The sequence below is a fragment of the Rhinopithecus roxellana genome, chromosome 4 (assembly GCF_007565055.1).
Source record: "Rhinopithecus roxellana isolate Shanxi Qingling chromosome 4, ASM756505v1, whole genome shotgun sequence".
Classification (NCBI taxonomy): Eukaryota; Metazoa; Chordata; class Mammalia; order Primates; family Cercopithecidae; genus Rhinopithecus; species Rhinopithecus roxellana.
The window spans coordinates 157,553,391-157,569,940 of NC_044552.1; the positions used below are offsets into that span (position 1 = coordinate 157,553,391).

Genomic DNA, 16,550 nt, shown 5'->3' on the forward strand with positions numbered 1-16,550 from the left:
CACACTGTTAGAGTGGAAGGATTCCAGAGAGGGTATCAGAAGGCCCTTCCCCAGCAGATGCTTGAAATGGAAAAAGGACAGGCAAACTCACTCCTCTTTTCTGTTAGAGAGGGATACAGAATCAAAGTAATAAAATTAGATGCCTACACAACTCCTGAAAAAGAGAACCACCAAGATTAACGGAATAAAACAAGGCTGTGTGGCCGAGGAGTTTTGCCTTGTGTTTTACTTTTGTTTGTAATACTGCCGGGGCTCAGGGTAGACAGGAAAGAAATAAATGCTTCTTTGCCTACCAAGGGGTGCTGGAGTAGAAATGGGAAGACTCTTGTTCCTACAGTACAAGGGGAAGCCCAGCCTTTGAGAAGGGAAAGGGAGAAGCCCATGCATTTAGATTCATAACTAATCACAGATAACTGAGCAGTTGCCAATGTCACTTTGCAAAGCTCGGAACTCCTGTGTCATAAGCCACATGGACCTGCCTGTGTGGACTGCCAGGATCCCAGTAGTAGTGAGAGAAGAGTAAGTGAGAAAGGAAAGGGCTTTGGCTCTCCCTAACCAAGCAATAGGACTTGTTTCTCCATATGGAGAGGCTAATTAGGGAAAAAATGGCTTTGTGTTTTCTGTGGGCTGGCCCTGTTGTCTGTGGCCTGGAGACTTGTCTGGGAAATGGGTTGGCAGCATCCATCTCTAGGAAGGGCAGGTCCAGCCATCAAGACAGCATCAGCATCTTGCTTTAAGGCCATGGACGTGTGGGGACAGGACAGAAACCTGCCTTCCGAGGATGAAGCAGGCAGGAATTAAGCAGGGCCAGAATCACAGTTGAATGGGCAAGGACTCAGGACCAGATGAAGAACTGGGGGAGACACAAGGCTCTGAGCAGGAAGAAAGAGGAAGCCTAGCAGGCAACTCGACAGGCTCAGCAACCTGCCCCCAATCCCAGGAACAGCTGGCAAGCAGAACCCAGACCCATCCTCCAGTCAGGCGGGAATCCCGTGTCTTCTAGGCCTCAGGGCCCATGGGGTGGGCAGGGAGGACTTGTGATGCCTGCAAGTGTAGACCTTAGGAATCATCCTCTGAGCATAAGTGGGGAGACAAGGACTGACCCGGTCATGGAGGAACCAACTGTACCCAGTTTGCCTGAGACATTTTTTGGTGTTAGCTCTGAAACTCCCAACTCCCCAGCCGTGGGCAAACAGTTGGTCACCCTGCTGGACACTGCCTGAGTCCCTCTGTTGTCCTGGGTTCTGTAAATACACTCACTCTTTAGTAGTATGTCCTCAGACACCATAATTGATTGTGAGGACTGAACGCAGGAAGTTTATGGACCGTAATGCGGAATGCTTTCCTTTCCCAGTTCTGATGAACAGTTTTCAAGCCCTAACTTGTACAGCAGAGATAGTTAAGATTTTGATAAAGGCATGACCCAATTATTTATTTTCCCAGAGGAAATCTGGAAGATGAGTTTGGGTGAGTAGGGGGAAAGGCCTTGACTCACCATGGTTCCTTGTGCACAATGCTGCTCTCTGATGAGGCACCCCAGACGTCTGCCTAGCCTGCTCCAAGGCTGCAATCTCACTCTTTAAAGCACCTTTAAATTGAATTTCCAATTCCATTAAAGCTGTAGGAGAACATCCTCCCCTCAATATCTCTCCGGGTTGAATGAGAGCCCACTGACCCGGGCGATGCCAGGCTGTTTCCTTTTGTGGAAGGAAATGAGAGCTGGGCACCATGCTTGAGAAAGGGAGTTGGGGGTCTTGACATGCTATGGATGGAACTGTTCACTGGTACAGTCTTTACGGCTATTTCATTGTAGCATGAACAGTTTTCTTATTTTATGCTGTATAGTCTTGTTTTCAAAAAGTTAAAGACATGGAAAGTAAAGAAATGCATTTAAATACACACCATTTCTAGAACTCGGGCTGTTTTTTTAAATAGGAAGTATTATTAAATTAATTATTGGCTACAAAGGTCCATTCTGTGTTGAGTATGTCCAGTGTCCTAACATATTTTCATGCATTCAGGCATATTCTAAGTTAAAGTGAGTGTGATGGTACACATACTACAGTTATTTTTATGAGTCATTGTAAAGATGAGAGCTTTGCTGGTAGAATTGGCACCATTCATCCTGTAAAGGGAGAGGAGGAAGACTTAGCCCTGTCGGGAGAAAGCTCTGGATGGGTTCCCAGTGACTTTCTTTCCAATAACTGTTTTAGAGACTTTCTTTGTTTTTGAGACTCACGCCTTTCTCATTCCAACACTGATCTGCCTTAGAGACCCATCAGGTACTCCCTGTGCCTAAACTATGTTCTCTCAATCTTTTGAAATGAATTCCCCAAAGAGAGATTTCAAATCTGAAGTCTGAGATTACAACTAAACACAATTAACGAAGACAGCAGTAACTGAACTGAAATCAACTAAACACAACAATTAAGGAAGACAGCAGTAACTGAACTGAAATACCACCATCCCCGATGGGCTCCATGCAAGTTGGAATCACAGTGTGGTTCTCCTTTTGAAAAAACAAAAATTATGTTTATAAAAATCCCCCTTTGAAAGGAAATGTCAGAAACAGATATTCCCAAAGCTGGAAAGTCCCTTTCTATAGCAATATTGGTGTTTGTGTGACCGCTCAACAAATGATAGAAAAGACGGTAGCTATTAATGTCTAGAAGTCTCCCTGATAATTAAGGTAATAAAAAAAATCCAGCAGGACACTTTCTAATGAGGTTTTAATCTTTTCTATTTTGGAAATACTTCAAACAGTGGTATCATTTATATTGATGATGGCGCTAAAGGAATCCCTTTGGAATTGGAAAGCTCAAATTCCGTTCCTGATGTCACATAAACATACCACCATGGGAACTGCCTCAAGCATGTTTATGTGTGAACATGTATTGATATAACATTTAACGTTTAATTTTAAAAGCCATAGATTCGCTATAAACTATACTTAAGTGTATCCAAAAAATAAGGAAACTACAATCAAACCTTATGGGTTTATTGAGCCATTATAGGATAAAACATCACTAACAAATATGGGCATATTCAGTTCTGTAGTAACAGAGTCAGGGTTCTCTAGAGGGACAAAACCAATATGAAAGGGAGTTTATTAGGAGAATTGGCTCACACGGTCACAAGGTGAAGTCCCAGATAGGTTGTCTGCAAGCTGAGAAGGTAGGGAGAAAGGAGTGGCTCAGAGTCCAAAAGCCTTAAAAGTAGGGAAACCAAGAGTGCAGCCTTCAGTCTGTAGCCAAAGGCCTGAGAGCCTCTGGCAAACCACTCATGTAAGTGCAAGAAGAACCGGAGTCTGATGTCCAGGGACAGGAAGCATCCAGCACAGGAGAAGGATGAAAGCTAGACAACTCAGCAAGACATCTTATCCCACCTTCTGCCTGCTTTGCTCTACCCACACTGGCAGCCACCTGGATGGTGCTCACCCACATTGAGGGGAAGCTTCCTCTTCCAGTCCACTGACTCAAATGTTAATCTCCTCTGGCAACACCCTCCTAGACACGCCCAGAAACAATACTTTCCCAGCTATCTAGGTATCCTTCAATCCAATTGACACTTTACCATCAGAGCTATTGATAAATAACGCTGCATAACAGTCATTGATGTTAGCAGCATAGAGTAGTAAGCATTCGTTTATCTCATGTGTTTGTGGGCTGGATGGGGCCTGCTAGTGCAGGTTCCATGAAGCTTTGCTAGGTCAGCTCCATTCTGAATGTCTCTCAGCCTCCTTCGGGGCCCATAGGTGAGCCTGGGAATTTCTCTTCATGGTGATGGCTGATGTGCGGAGATAAAGCCCAACCACACAAGCACATTTCAAGCTTCTATTGCATCACATCTAGCAATCCGCCACTGGCCAAAGCAGGTATCATAGTCAACCCCGGCCTCAAAATGCAGGAAGTCCACTGCACCTATCATGAGGCCAAAGCAATTTCATTGCCACGCCCAACATCTACAGAGCCAGGGAGTATTTTCATCCCTTGGAAATGAGAGAGAAAATATGAATCTTTCCAAACAGTAATTTAATCTACCCCAATCGATCACTTCTGCATCACCAAAAAATGTGTCACACCCTACTCTGGCAATTAAACTAGTAATATGATCAATTGCATTAGTTAGCTTTGGCTGCAAGAACAGACACCCGCAAATCTCTGTAGTACATACAGACACATTGAGCAGTAGTTTAGTGGGGAAACAAATTTTTCTTGGCCATGTCCCATACAGCTGCTGCAGTTCTGCTCCAGGCTACAGCTCTTCTTCTGAGACCCACTCTGAAGGAATAGCACCAATTTGGGGTCTGCTGTTCTTGTGGTAGACAGAAGGAGCAAGAGGGCTATCATGAATTCATGACGCCTCTCAAAGCTTGTGCCCTGAATTGATATTCTGCTACTTCTACTTCTTGGGCCCAATCAAGTCAGATGGACAAGCCTGACACTGGGTGGGGACATATACTGCCCACAGAGAGATACTGCTGTCATGTGGCAATGGGTGAGGATGGGATGTAGAATCCTCTTACAGAGAAGGAGTGAATAGTTGAGAGGATTAATACAATGTATCACAGATAATAGTGTGTTCAGAATTGGCGGGTTCTTGCTCTCACTGACTTAAAGAACAAAGCCGGGGACTGGCGAGTGTTACAGTTTCTAAAGATGGTGTGTCCGGAGTTTGTTCCTTCAGACGTTCAGATGTGTCTGGAGCTTCTTCCTTCTGGTTGGTTCGTGATCTCCCGTCAGGAGTGAAGCTGCAGACCTTCGTGGCGAATGTTACAGCTCTTAAAGGCAGCGCGTCTGGAGTTGTTCGTTCTTCCCATCCCAGTGGATTCGTGGTCTCGCTGGCTTCAGGAGTGAAGCTGCAGACCTTCGCGGTGAATGTTTCAGCTCATACTCGCAGCATAGACCCAAAGACTGAGCAGCAACAAGATTTATTGCAAAGAGCAAAAAAACAAACCCTCCAGGGTGTGCAAAGGAACCCCAGCTGGTTGCCCCTGGCTGGCTCGTGCAGCCTGCTTTTATTCCCTTATCTGGCCCCACCCACATCCTGCTGATTGGTCCATTTTACAGAGAGCTGATTGGTCTATTTTACAGAGAGCTGATTGGTCCGTTTTGACAGTGCTGATTGGCCCATTTACAATCCTTGAGCTAGACACACCGTCACAGAGAGCTAGTTAGCTAGATAGAGTACCAATTGGTGCCTTTTACAAACCTTGAGCAAGACACAGAGTGCTGATTGGTGTATTTACAAACCCTGAGGTAGACACAGAGTGCTGATGGGTGCACATACAATCTTCCAGCTAGATATAAAAACTCTCCAAGTCCCCATCCGGTTCAGGAGCCCAGCTGGCTTCACCCAGTGGATCCTGCGCCAGGGCTGCAGGCAGAGCTGCTCACCAGTCCCCAGCCCCGCCTGCACTCTTCAGCCCTTGGGCTGTCGATGAGACCGCGGGCCACGGAGCAGGGGGCCGGGGTTGGGGCCCGTTGGGGAGGCTCAGGCCTCGAGGGAGCCCACCGCAGAGGGAGGAACTCAGACATGGTGGGCTGCAGGTACCGAGCCCTGCCCTGCGGGGAGGCAGCTAGGGCCCGGGGAGAATTTGAGTGGGGCCCGCGGGCCGGCACTGCTGGGGTACCCGGTAGCAACCTCCACAGCTGCTGGTCCTGGTGCTAAGTCCCTCACTGCCCTGGGCCAGCAGTGACGGCCTTCCGCTCAGTGTGCGGGCCCGCCAAGCCCAAGCCTACCGGAACTCACAGTGGCCCGTGAGTGCAGCCGCGCAGCCCGGTTCCTGCTCTTCCTGCTTGCGCTGCCCGGGTTCCCGTCCGGGCCTCTCCCTCCACGCCTCCCGGCAAGCAGGGCAGGGGGAGGCTCTGGCCTCAGCCAGCCCAGAGAGGGGCTCCCACGGTGCCGTGGCGGGTTGAAGGGATCCTTAAGGCTGCCAGAGTGGACGCTGAGGCCGGAGGCCAAGGAGGCGCTGAGAGTGAGGGCTGCTAGCACCTTGTCACTTCTGAATAGCAGTTCATGCTTACATGAAACGATCTCAGCTCTCCGTTACTCACCAATAGACCAAGTCTACTACCACCAGATGTGTGGGCACTCTGAAGTACTTGCCCATTCTTTTTTATTTTGACAAGCACACTCATTCAGTACCTGGGGCAATGGCCATATGCTCAGATAAGCATTGTTACTCAATCCATTATTCACGCTTGCACACAGTACTATTACTTGTCTATCACATGAGAGTGAAAAGTTGAAGTGAATGGTTAGTGACCAGGTGTAAGGCAAGAAACAGGACACTACAAGTAACAAGCAGGAATAATGTCACACTGATACCAAAGAAAAATTTCACATTTACTGCACCGTAAAAGAACTTTGCATTATGAGCAAAACAGAGGGTGTGCCCAGGGCAGAAAACAGTTCTCTTCCTTGACATGTTCTCTGGGGTCAGTGGATGATTGTGGATGCTCCTGAAGACATTGTGAGACAGTGTCATGTTGTAGGTGTGCCTGTGCTGTCATTATTGTAGACTTACCTATAATTTGCTTTTTTTTTTTAAACAAGGCTTAAAAATTATCGTATGCAAATGCTGAAAGGCTGAGAACCACCAGACTAGGTGTCCAAGCTAATCCTCCTTCTGCACTGGGTAACTACCTACTGCTTAAAATTCTACCCATCCACTAATTCTCTTTAATTTCTACCTAACCTCCTAGGAGCTCAAGCCCCTTAGCTGTTTTGCATTGGTTTTTGATTTTGGGATTTTTCCTTTTAGTGAATAACAGTTATACTGTTTGTATGTTCAGAGAGCCTGGACCCTGATCACCCGTATTTCTCCCTGCTAGTGCTAGCTATCTCTTCAACAAAGCCAGAGGCCAGCCAGAAACCATAGCAAATGGAAGCCTAGGAACAAGTGAGACAGAGACAGAGTTTGCCTACCCATGAAAGAGTAATGTCCATGTGAACTGTAACTGAGATGATTTACAGGATAAACAACCCTCAAAATGCATCTGGTTCAATGTCGGATCAAATATATCATACTGTTTTCCTCTCATATTTTCCCTTCACTTACTAAAGCTCTGGGGGATTGATGTAATCTTAGTTTGTAGTGAATTTAGCTTATCTGTACTATGGAACATCCTTGGGTAGATTTAAGCTAGTTCCTTAGGTTCGCCTAAATATACCTGGACCTGTGATGTCAGCAATGGAACAGGTTGGGGTTGGCAGGTGGCTCTTTTCACAGGAGAACTGTGCTGACTTGCCAGGTCTCCTGGGGCCGCTTTGAATCCAACCATATTCTTTCAAATCCATTCTAACCTTCTCCACACCCTATAATGGGCACCTTAAGAATAAGGTGGGAATTGAAGAGGTCGTGAAGGATGAGGTCATTTACGCAGTGATAACTTCTTCTAAAAGTCAGAAGTTACTCAAGAGAGGTTCTACGAAAAGTAGAAAGAGATTGCTGGGCACTTCTGTCGTGGGTCTGAAGGTCCTGGAGACTGTATCCAGAGAGTGGGATATGGGCTAATGTGAAAGTAACTGTGTAAACACACAGTTTCAAGGCGATCCTAACATAGACCCGGACAGTATTATTTGAATCACCAAAATACGAGTAATTTATATTGGCCATACTTGTCCCTGCACAAAACCTGTAATGGAATCCTGCTCTGATTTTGGGGATTGGAGTTGAAGTACAGTGCCTACCCTGCTGGCCAGTGCTTCTGCATCATCACGAGGAGGTTTTCTGCTCAGGATGGTGCTTGTGGGGATATAAGGACCTTTGAGATGGAAAACTATGACATGGCCCATAATGTGGCTGAATTCTGCTCTTAGCAAGGTGTTTTAAACTTAAATCCTTCTCTTGAAGATAACACTTTGCTTTTCTGCTTATGCTTATGTACAATTAAAAAGATTAAAGATGGGTAGGTTCGGTTTGAAGACATTTGTTTCAAAAACCAAAGCTCTCTTGGAGGAATAGGTGATTCCACATGTGAGACTGGAACTTACAAAATGAGACTGGAAAATCTCGTCATGCTAAAGAGCAAGGAAATATTCAGAAGCTACTAGAGGGTGGCAGACTCCAGATAAGCTCCATCTGCCCAAAGATGGAGCAATTTGAGCATCCAAAAGGATACTCACCAAAATAACTGCTAACATGATTTGGCTGCGTCCCCACCCAAATCTCATCTTGAGTTGTAATTCTCATAATCCCCATGTGTCAAATGAGGAACCGGGTGAGAGGTAATTGAATCATGGGGATGGTTACCCTCGTGTTTTTCTCATGATAGTGAGTGAATTCTCATGAGATCTGATGGTTTTATAAGGGGCTTTTCCCCTTTGCTCAGCACCTCTTCTGCCTGCTGCCATGTGAGGAAACACATGTTTGCTTCCCTTTCTGCCATGATTGTAAGTTTCCTGAGGCCTCCCTAGCCCTGCAGAACTGTGAGTCAATTAAACCTCTTTCCTTTATAAATTACCCAGTCTCGGGCAGTTCTTTATAGCAGTGTGACAACAGACTAATGCAACTGCAAAGGATTGAAACATATAAACTATGTTTAAATAAATACACCCAGCTCATTAATCACTTTGGGAGGATGTAGGGAGCCAATTTATTCTTTGGAAAATAAAAAATGATGCATATGTTTTGTCTTTTCGATATGAACTATATCTCAGGGTCACCAAGAGTTGATGGGAGAAATTAGTCTTTATTTAAGCACTCCAGCAATAAATGAAGAAGTAATGATAAGATGAGAATATTGTCATTTGGCAACCTCTGATTAGTTAGTAAATCCAGGCAGTGATTATCAGTGGCAAATAATGTTCCAAAAGAAGAGACAAGTGGCCACCAGGTATCTCTTAATGGAAATGTACTAAGCCACTTATGAAGTAGTCTTGCCAGAAATATTAAACTTGAACTTGATTAAGCTCTAGATCTAACTACCAATTGACAGGGAATACAAAAGACAAAGAAACAAGTTAAAGGATCCTACAGATATAATCAACAAAATTTAGACCATAGAAATTCTTCAGGAGAAAAACCCCAGGATTTTATCATTACAGGATAAACAACCCTCAGAATGTGCCTGGTTCAATGTCAGATCAAATATATCATACTGTTTTCCTCTCATCTTTTCCCTTCACTTACTAAAGCTCTGGGGATTGGTGTAATCTTAGTTTGTAGTGAATTTAGCTTATCTGTACTATGGAACATCCTTGGGTAGATTTAAGCTAGGTCCTTAGAATGAAGGACCTTCCATATCCTGGAATGAAACGAAAAAGAGCAGGAACCTATGGATTAAATAAACCCAAAGAGATCAACAATTCACAATCCATAACTTCAGGAGGAGTCTAATGCACAAAGACGCTGTGAAACATTGTAGGACAATTAAGGAAGTGGAACACTGACTTGATATTAAGGAATTGTGGCCATTTGTCTTAGGACAATGACATTGATATCAGTTTTATATTTATATTTTATATGCCACTGCCCCATCTTTGCTCCCACAATAGGAATCAGTCCCCACAACTGGATCAAAGGTGTGATTACTTGTATTGAATTTTAAGAGCCACAGGAATAGTTCTTGCTCCTCATTCAGCAGTGTCCTGAAGATAGTGCACACATAGTTCCAGAGATACCTATCTGTTCCTACTTTAGAAGAAAATATCACAAGATGAAATGCTTTGATGGCTGGATTGATTCTTATTCAGTGGATGAGGAAACTAGGCGGAGTATAGAAAAACTAAAATTGATCAGGAGTTGATAACTGTTGAAGCTGAGGGATATGCATAGAGATTCATTAAACTATTTTTTGTATTTTTGAATATGTTTGGAAATTTCCATATTAAAATTAAAATGACTTGGAAACCACTGGATCCCATAGTTCATGATCTCTCATAAGCACAGCCATGTGGAACATTGAACTACTTGCCTGTTGCCATGATCTCTATGGTGCTCATGAATAAAGCTGGGTCAGTGGGTCTGTGGGAGCAGCGCTAAACTGTACACTCATGAGATGTCTAACAGCAGTTGCTTCGGGGAATCAGACTCGTCTCTCAGTGAGACTCACTATCACACATGACATGCCTGGTTAATCCAACATTATATTTCGCAAGCCAGCAGCGCACAGCTATTTTTTCTGTATTCCTTTCTATATCCCTTTCTAGATTCCTTTCTATATTCTTATTTTTCTATATTCCTTTCTAGATGCCTATTTTTCTAGAATATTTTCTATATTCCTATTTTTATATATTCCTTTATTCCTATTTATTTTCTATAATGCTACTTTTCTATATTCCTTTCTATATTCCCTTTTTCTATATTCTATATTTAGACCTTTAAATCAATATCTAAACCTTGATGTAGATAATGTACATGCTTACCTCTGGACTATGTGTGCAATATCTTCAGTATACTGCTGAGAAAAGAGCAGAGATTATTCACTGGATGATTAAAATTGAATACAAATGATCAGATCTTTGACCTGGCTGTGAGTGCAAGCTGGGAAAACAGGTGTATATTATTTTTCCCTAAAAGGAACACACAGCTCAAATGTGCTCACTCAAAGAGTGACAAGGATCAAGGATGGATGAATCACAGTGGTTTAAAAAGACCATGCTTTATCTTTACCACACATTTTATGATCTGTAAACCTCAAGGTATATCATTAACCTACTTGCACCGTTGCACCTGTGACATCTGCTCAACTGAAACCTTTGGACAAGAGCCTACTGCTTGCCACTTAATATAAGAGAGCAGAAGAAGGCAGAAATCCAAATATACATGACCAAGCTTCAGGGGCTGGGGAGGGGAACAATACAACCAACAAAACCCAGTTCTTTCTTAGACAGAATTTTGCTCTTGTTGCTCAGACTGGAGTGTAGTGGGGCAATCTCGGCTCACTGCAACTTCTGCCTCCCAGGTTCAAGTGATTCTCCTGCCTCAGCCTCCCAAGTAGCTGGAATTACAAGCACTCGTCATCACACTCTGCTAATTTTTGCATTTTTTAATAGAGGTGGGGTTTCACCATGTTGGCCAGGCTCGTCTTGAACTCCGGACCTCAGGCGATCCACCTGCCTTGGCCTCCCAAAGTGCTGGGATTACAGGCATGAGCCACCACACCCAGCCCCAAAACCCAGTTCTTATCAGAAGGTTCCTGTGAAATCAAACTGAATGCTATGAAGAAAACAATGTTGACAACCTAGTCTTAAATCAAGATTCATATCTTCCAAAAATTATTCTCTAACATTCCTTTTATAACAACCTTTCTGTTATTCTGTAGTCACTTAGTGTTTGGAGCTAAAGCATAGTCATATTTTTCTTTATATGCTATTCTCTATTTAGGGGTTGCTTTAAATATATGTTATATCCTCAAGTGTATATCAAATATTCCAAAGGGCAAAGCTTTTAATTTTTGTCCCATTTCATTTTCTCTTTATATCTTTTTTAGAGGCAGCATCTTGCTCTGTCTTCTAGGCTAGAGGGCAATGGTGTGATCATGGCTCACTGCAGTCTCAAACTCCTGGGCTCAAATGATCCTCCTGCTTCAGCCTCCAAAGTAGCTGAGACAACAGGTGCGTGCCACCATGCCCAGCTAGTTTTTAAAACTTTCTACTTGTAGAGATGGGGTCTTGCTATGTTGCCCAGGCTGGTCTCGAATTCTAGGCTCAAGCAATCCTCCCACCTCAGCCTCCCAAAGCACTGGGATTATAGGAGTGAGTCATTACACCCTGACCTCCCCCATTTCTTAGTACACTGATGCAGAGGTTCCCAAAAAGCCTTTCTTGGAAGAAGGAAAGAATGGAGGAAGAAAAGAAGAAAGGGAGAAAGACCGGCATATGGGAGTTTAAAGGCTGAAATATTACATTACTGCTAAAGCTCTGGTATGAATAAACAGATTTTTTTCAGGGCCAAACTTAAAGCTTTAAATTAAAAGTCGAAAAAATGTTTTACAGTTTGTGCAATCACGATGAGTGATTCAATATTATGGGGCTTACAGTAAGTAAAGTATAATAATTCAAGTAACTTGGTGCAATTATTAAAATATGTACTGAAATGATCAATTAGCCTTGCCTATAATGCTAATACAGCTTCATAATCATTTCTTCTTTAATATGTCCTATGATTTTTCTCAAGATTTTTTTTCAGTTAAGTCAAATTGAAAATGATTTCCCAGATGTTTGGTAATGTGTGTATGTGTGTGTGTGTGTGTGTGTGTGTATACACACACTCTATATACATATACATTTTGTATATATATATTGTATATATACAAACATATATATTTTGTATATAAATTTAAGAAGCAACATTAAGTACATCAGTGGCAACAAAATCAATTCACCTACTTTAGCAATATTTGTTACTCATACTAAACGAAATTACCTGTGAGTAATTTGATGAGAGGTATTTTCCATTGCACTTAGCAATGCGTCGCAGGATCTGTAATGCTTTATCTCCTTTCTTCCGAGTAATCAGCCAACGAGGAGACTCGGGGACAACCCTGGCAAAGAAGGAGGCTGTTGTGAGTTATGTCTAGGAATTTCAAAATCTAAAATCTATTGCCTTGAGTTTTTCTATCAAAATGGATCTTGCAATTAGATATAAATGTAGGAGTCAATAAGTTGATCATGGGTCCCTGAAACACAGATTATTCTTGCAAGGTTATAATGGATGGGGAAAAAAATGCTAGCATGATAATTGGATCATTGCTCATCAAAACAATCAATATGACATTGCTCTTACAAAACCAGGCCATCTTACAATATATTGATTCCACATATGAAAAGAATTGGGATTTAGTGAATATTAAGAAAAGCTTAGGAATCTGATTTATATAAACTGACTTGCCCATATATTAAAATTAAATTAGAAGAATCATTAAAACATGTTCATTCCAATAAAAATTAAGTGCTGGCTGGGTGCAGTGCTTCACGCCTATAATCCCAGCACTTTGGGAGGCCGAGGCAGGTGGATCATTTGAGGTCAGGAGTTTGAGACCAGTTTGGCCAACATGTTAAGACTCTGTCTCTATTAAAAATAGAAAAATTAGCTGGGTGTGGTGGTGCACGCCTGTAATCCCAGCTACTTGGGAGGCTAAGGCAGGAGAAGCACTTGAACCTGAGAGGCAGAGGCTGCAGTGAGCCAAGATCGCGCCACTGCACTCCAGCCTGGGCGACAGAGTGAGACTCCATCTCAAAACAACAACAACAAAAATCAAATGCTTATCTGTTGCTTTTTGATAATGTAATTTTTTGATGCTCTTAACATTTCCTTATTCCTCAGAGAATTTCTGAGTAACATTAATTTGCTTTATAGAACACACAGAGAAGCAAATAGACTTCATTGCATTTAATTTGCATGTTGAAATATAAGGCAGATATGGTTTGTTGCCTTATAGTTTTCATGAAGCTATTTATTACAAAACAAAACATAATGCACTACCATACTTAGAATTTTGTGTTCTGGTATTTTATGTTTTTGATAATTATTAATAAAATCATCAACAAATACTCTCTTTAAATCCTAAAATTCTCTAAAAATTCTCAAAGCAGAAAATTTCCTTTATTGCTTTCATTTTCATGTTGGTTTGGAGTCTAATTTCTGTGGAATCAGTATAAATATGATGATAACCAAAACCACATTACCAGTAATAAAGGAGGAAGAGAAAGCTGGGCAGCGTGATGGCTAACTGGATTCCTTGCCAATTGGGGATGAAGTAGGCAATTCCAGGAAGAATTATTATTCCAAGGGTAAAAAACATTTGAATCACGATTCCCACAATCCTCCTTTGTTTCGAACCTACTATTTCTGTCACTAAAGGAAAACAAACACAAGAGGTCACAGAAGCACAAAGTCAGCTCCAAAATAAACAAACAAATGCAGAGATGTTACACCTGTTTACATCCATCAGCATTGCTAGAACACGCTAGCACTCAGATACCGAGGCTTCCACACTTGCAGAAAGGATGGAGGTGTCCTTCTTGATACTAAATGCTTTTCTCCCACTCTTGCCTCTGCCACTTATCACAGGCACTTGCCATGTTCCTCTTATGCACCCAGCCTGCAATCTTCTGGGTACAATAGGGAAATATGAAGAATACATGTGTCGGTTTTAGGAAAGCTTCAGTGATGATTTTTTAAAAGGTAATTGTAATTATCAGAACATAAATATGTTAAGATGGCTACATTGTATCACTGTATCTCTAGAGATATGCACATTCTAGTCTCCTTAGAAGATTCATTATAAATATTAGACTCTACAAAGACTTTTTGTTATCACAAGACAACTTCTATTAAATGTTAATTCTTTCCACAGTGTTGTACTTTTTGTTGACAATATTGCCTAAAAATCACATGGGAAATTTTATTGCTGAAATCTTTTCTTTTCCTGCCCCTTCCCACTAATTGATTTCTTTTTTTCTGATTATCCTGGGATAAGCTACTTTATTGTTGCCCTCAGATCACAACTTTGCAGTTTCATCTAGACTGAGTCTCCTTAAAAATGTCTTGCATTCCAACGTTACTCTTTCTGTTCCGGACAGTGACAACCAATCCCTCTAATAATCTTCTCTCCTTCTCCCACTCACAGAAAGATCTTCAAAGGTCTCCAAAATGTGCACTGCTTGGAGATTGCATAGCAGTGACAGAAGAGAGTGGGTGTGCAAAGATCTGCAGCAATAATCTAAGATGAGAATTCACATTTTCCTGGTCAGAAATATACCACTACTCTAGGTAGCTGGTCCCGAGCTAGAAATGGAACCAAAGGGAGTAGCCAGGACTTTCCCAAGGGATATGAGAGAAAAGTAAAGTGAATTTTTCCTTCTTCCATCCCCAGAAGGTCAAACTTTCTGGCTACAGAAGATATCCAAGGGTCACAAATGAACTTCTCATTTTTAGAACATATTTCTCCCATAGTAAAAAGTTCCCCACTTGTACAGAAGGAGGAGAGTTGGGAACACAGGAAAGTAATCTCAAACTGTACCACAGAACACAGTGCAGAGAAAATGCTTTAAAAGTGCCTCAAGAAGCTACTGAGATTTTATAAAAAATTAATCTCTTATAAAGCAAAGCTAGAAACCATATTATAACAGTATAGAAGTACTTAAAAGTAGTTTGCCCCAGTGTTTTATAATATTCTATGTTTGGCTTCCAAAGTAAGATGGTATTTTAGTTTCTAAAGCACACAGAATCCTACCTCTGAGCTCTCCTATCTGCAGAAATAATTACTGTAGCTGCAGTGAAACCTCCTTTCTTAAAGGACACATGAGGAAGAGGAAGGTTGATTAACTAGCACTTGTTGGCTATCTGGCCCTAGTTTCCAAATAGAGAAGATGGTGTAAGAATGTCTTACCAATCACAAAGCAAGTCATCCATGTCCCCTTTCCAAACACACCTTGCAAGAAGCGGAAGATCACAAACACAGGGAAGTTTGGTGCAAAGGCCACCACAACCCCAGTGACGCCAACACCAAGGCAGGAGAGCAAGTAAATGACGATCCTGCCATACCTTTTTGAGAAAGACAGGAAAAGAGCACACCTTAAACATTTTCTTAAACACAATGGGAAAATATAACATAAACTATTATATCATATTATATTATTATATTATTTTTAAAATGTTTTGTAGAGACAGGGTCTCACTATGTTGCCCAGGCTGGAATCACAACATTTAAAGCACAGAATGCATCCTTTGTGATTGCAGTTTCTGAAAAGATGACCCTCCTTAAAACTATTGTTTCACATAGAGTCTCCCCAGTGGCACAGATGTGACACTTTCTAACATTTCTTATGTGTCAAGTCATAAGGACAGAGAGGCAGAAAGAAGGAGCAATGGTGTGTTATGGCCAGAAGGCCTTGCCTTGAGTCTCACCTCAACCATCTACCAGTCATAAGACCTTGGACTAATTCCTAAGGTCTTCAAAACAAAGGTTTTGCTTGCTTGTTTTTGTTTTTTCCACTTTTTCCTAGAGGGAGGTTGTAGAGAGGATCAAATGAGATGTGAATGTGAAAGCGTTTTATAAACTACAAAGTTTACAGCCAATGTCAGTGGTTCCTAAATTCTGTATTTTATTTTCACCATTGGCATAAGTGTTATTAAATAGTTTAGGAAAAAGAACAAGGTATCATGCACAGCATTCTGAGAGTCTGGTGTTAATTGGTTCAGCATAGAGGCGTCAAATTATTGTCTGGTAAATGTTTGCTATCAATATCCATTAAGAGATTTGATTCTATGACATCAATGACAAATTCATAAAAATTTCCATAAAATATGTACATGTAGCATCTTGCTTGAGTCAGCAAAGTAGAGATGGAAGTAGCCTTAGTTTATCTAGATTTTTTTTAGTGGACTCTGTGTCCCCTGCCCCTACACATGCACAGCATTCTCCTCGTTAACATTCCCCATGGGAGTGGTACACTTGCTGCAATTGACAAACCTACAGGGACACATCATAATCACCCAATGTCCACAGTTTACCTTTGGGTTCACTCTTGATGTTGCATATTCTATGTGTTTTGACGTGTATAATGACATGTATCCACCATTGAAGTATCTAACAGGA

General features: G+C 42.0%; 1 protein-coding gene across 2 annotated transcripts in view; it reads right to left on the minus strand.

Annotated features, from left to right (window-relative positions):
• Positions 1-16,550, minus strand: part of SLC22A3 (solute carrier family 22 member 3) — a 106,240-nt gene that overhangs the window by 30,704 nt on the left and 58,986 nt on the right. Inside the window, exons 3-5 of one of the 2 annotated variants that reach the window (XM_030929437.1) lie at positions 15,384-15,496; positions 13,636-13,804; positions 12,374-12,491 (exon numbers count right to left, since the gene is read on the minus strand). In XM_030929437.1, coding sequence (XP_030785297.1) covers positions 12,374-12,491; positions 13,636-13,804; positions 15,384-15,496 — 400 coding nt within the window. Of the gene's footprint in view, positions 1-12,373; positions 12,492-13,635; positions 13,805-15,341; positions 15,497-16,550 lie in introns of both variants that reach the window. The other variant, XM_030929435.1, reaches the window with a different exon arrangement.